At 65.1% G+C, this 2,853-nt stretch overlaps 2 protein-coding genes across 2 annotated transcripts in view; one reads left to right on the top strand and one right to left on the bottom strand.

Moving 5' to 3' along the window:
- FA09DRAFT_336810 (DUF155-domain-containing protein) overlaps nt 1–887 on the bottom strand; it is a gene marked incomplete at both ends in the record, with an annotated part of 3,122 nt that extends 2,235 nt beyond the window's left edge. The window contains 2 exons of the mRNA XM_025743923.1: nt 36–356; nt 718–887. Coding sequence (XP_025600246.1) covers nt 36–356; nt 718–887 — 491 coding nt within the window. The remainder of the gene's footprint in view (nt 1–35; nt 357–717) is intronic.
- A 351-nt stretch (nt 888–1,238) lies between these two features.
- The window catches only part of FA09DRAFT_336811 (FolC bifunctional protein), a gene marked incomplete at both ends in the record, with an annotated part of 2,698 nt that continues 1,083 nt past the window's right edge, over nt 1,239–2,853 (top strand). The window contains 3 exons of the mRNA XM_025743924.1: nt 1,239–1,415; nt 1,846–2,115; nt 2,300–2,626. Coding sequence (XP_025600247.1) covers nt 1,239–1,415; nt 1,846–2,115; nt 2,300–2,626 — 774 coding nt within the window. The remainder of the gene's footprint in view (nt 1,416–1,845; nt 2,116–2,299; nt 2,627–2,853) is intronic.

Here is a 2,853-nt window from a genome sequence, read left to right on the forward strand (position 1 = left end):
CCCTCTCCTTTTCTCTGAGGGCGCCAAAAACTCACGTAGCCGTACTATAAGCCGTCACTCTCGGCAAGTTGCCCCTCGCCTTTCGCGTCAGGCGGCGCGCATCTCTCCTCATGCTGCCCTCGGGGATCTGCGCCAGCGTCTTTGACGCGCGTTCCGAATGATACACTGCCTCCTCCTCCTCCTCCTCCTCCTCTGCGCCTCCCACGCTGGCGCGCCGAATCGCCGACGGCGCGTCGTCGTCGGTGGAGGAGTCGTCGGCGGAGCGCGTCGTCGGGATGAGCGACTTTGAAGGACGAGCGGCATCGGAGGCAGGCTCGGAAGGAAGAATCTTGAGCTTGCCCGATGCCTTTGAAGTGCTGCTCGCGAGAGAGAGAGAGACAGAGAGAGAGAGGTTTGAGTCAGCAAAGGTAGGGGGGGGCCGAGGAGCGGCGCGACCTGAGCGTGCGCCCCAAAGAGAGGCCAAGCTGGAAGCTGCTTGTAGGCTTGGTGGCAGCACGCGCTTCGCTCATCCGAGCCCCGCCCAAGCCTGGCGCTGCGTGCCTTGTGCGCCAGCCTGAATCTCGTGCGCTGAGGGCCGCAAGGGCGATGCCGCCATTGCCCTCTTGCGCCGGTTTGCACGTCGACGCCTCTGCTGCCTGCATCACACTGCACAGCTGTGCTTCTCCAAGGAAGGGCCAAGCATACTCTCCCCACTCGGCGCCCTTGGCCCATACTCACCGGTTGGGCCCTCTGCCGCCCTTGAGCGCGCCCGGCGCCGTGCCGCCGTTGGCATAGAACGACGGCAGGGCGCCGCCGGCGTGCGCGGGCGCCGCTGCACGGCCGGCGGCGGCGGCGGCGGCGGACGTGGCGCCGCTGCTGGAGGTGCCGCTGTGCTTGCGGCTCGACATGACGGCGATGCGGAGGAGGCGGGTGTGGAGCAGAGCAAGGCGGAGGCGAGGCGAGGCGAGGCGGAGCGCCGCGCGGCGCGATGAAGCGCGCCGGCCCGCATGCGCATGGGCAGCGTGGGAACAGCGCGGGCAGCAGCGCGGCGCGAGATTCGATAAATGGCTGCCCGCTGCTTCGACGTCTGCTCCCCCACAGCGCATCCTTCGTCTCTCTCATTCGCACCACTCGCACGAGGCTTCTTGCTCGAGAGAGAGAGAGAGAGAGAGAGCTGCTGCATGAGCCGTCTGCGCCTCTCGCGCCCCCTTGCTCCTTCTCCTCTGCGTCGCCTCGCGCCCCTCTCCTTCGTGCGCAGCATGGCCGCCGCCGCCTCTTCCTCCTCCTCGCCGCGCGACTACGCCGCCGCCATTGCCGCGCTCAACTCGCTGCAGAGCAATGCGCAGGTGATTGCGCAGATCCGCAGCAGCGGCGGCAAGATGAACGCACTCGCCCTGCCCGAGATGCGCGAGTACTGGCGGCGCATCGGCTACGAGGTGAGGCCGCGGTCGGGCAGCAAAGGGGCGACGAGGAGGAGGGGGCAAGTATGGCAGCATGGACGTGGGCTGAGAGAGCGAGGGCGGGCAGCGAGAAGCATGCGCGCTGCATGGAGCTTGGCGTGGGAGATGAGGCAAGGGGGGCAAGGCCAGCGAGAAGCACGGGCTGCATGGAGCTTGGCGTGGAAGACGAGGGAAGGGGGGGAAGGCCAGCGAGGGGCTGCATGGAGCTGGACTAGTGGGCAGCCTCTCTCTCTCTCCCCTCTCAGAGCAAGTGCCACTCCTCGCAGCTCGGCAACAGCTTCGCTTTCCCCCCCGTGTGCTTCCAGAGGTGGAGGACCTTGCATCGTTGCGAACTTCTCTCGCGCAACAACGTCGTAATGGTACAATCCTGACCTTTGCCCTCCCTTCCCTTTGTCCTTCCCCACAGCTCGAAGATCTGAACGCACTCAACGTCATCCACGTCACGGGGACCAAGGGCAAGGGCAGCACCTCTGCCTTCATCGCCTCTCTCCTCTCCCACGCGCCCCTTGCAGCCGGAGCGGCGGCGGCGGCGGCGCGCCCAAAGGTGGGCCTCTACACGTCGCCGCACCTCGTCTTTGTGCGCGAGCGCATCCGCATCGACGGCCGCCCCGTCGACGAGGAGACGTTTGCGCGCTACTTCTGGCAGGTGTGGGATAGGCTGGGTGCCGATACTGAGGTGAGTGTGTGTGTGTGGAAGGGGGGGGGCGGAGCGTGATGTGCGGCCAGGGCCAAGTGATGCGATTTTACGCTCTGGTTTCGTTGCCCCTCTGCTTCGGCTTCTGTTCTCGCCGACTCTACTCTTCTTTCGCTCTCGACGAACGCTTCTCCGTCCTCATCTCTCTCTTACTTTCGGCCCGCAGCGAGCACACGAGGCCACTCCACTTCGGCCCGTCTACTTCCGCTACCTCACCTTGCTCGCCATGCATATCTTCCGACAGCTCAACGTCTCGGCCGCCATCCTCGAAGTGGGCATTGGCGGCACGTACGACTCGACCAACATCGTCCCGCGGCCCCTCGCATGCGGCATTTCCAGTCTCGGCCTCGACCATACGGCCCTGCTCGGGCACACCATCGAGGAGATCGCAGCGCACAAGGCGGGCATTTACAAAGAGGGGGTCGAGGCCGTCTCGGTGCACCAGAAGGAGAGCGCAATGGCAGTGGTGAAGGAAGCGGCGCAGAAGGCAAAGGTGCGTTCTGTTACGCGGCCCTTTCGCTCGCTCTCTCTCTCTCTCTCTCTCTCTCTCTCTCTCTCTCTCTCTCTCTCTCTCTCTCTCTCTCTCTCTCTCTCTCTCTCTCTCTCTCTCTCTCTCGCTCTCTCTCTCTCTCTCCTCTCTCTCTCTCCTCATCGCCAGGCTCACCGACGCTTTCCTCCTCCCCTGCCAGCGTGTGGACAAGATCTTCCGCATGATGGACC

The sequence above is a fragment of the Tilletiopsis washingtonensis genome (genome assembly GCF_003144115.1).
Source record: "Tilletiopsis washingtonensis strain MCA 4186 unplaced genomic scaffold FA09scaffold_4, whole genome shotgun sequence".
In the NCBI taxonomy this organism is placed as follows: domain Eukaryota; kingdom Fungi; phylum Basidiomycota; class Exobasidiomycetes; order Entylomatales; genus Tilletiopsis; species Tilletiopsis washingtonensis.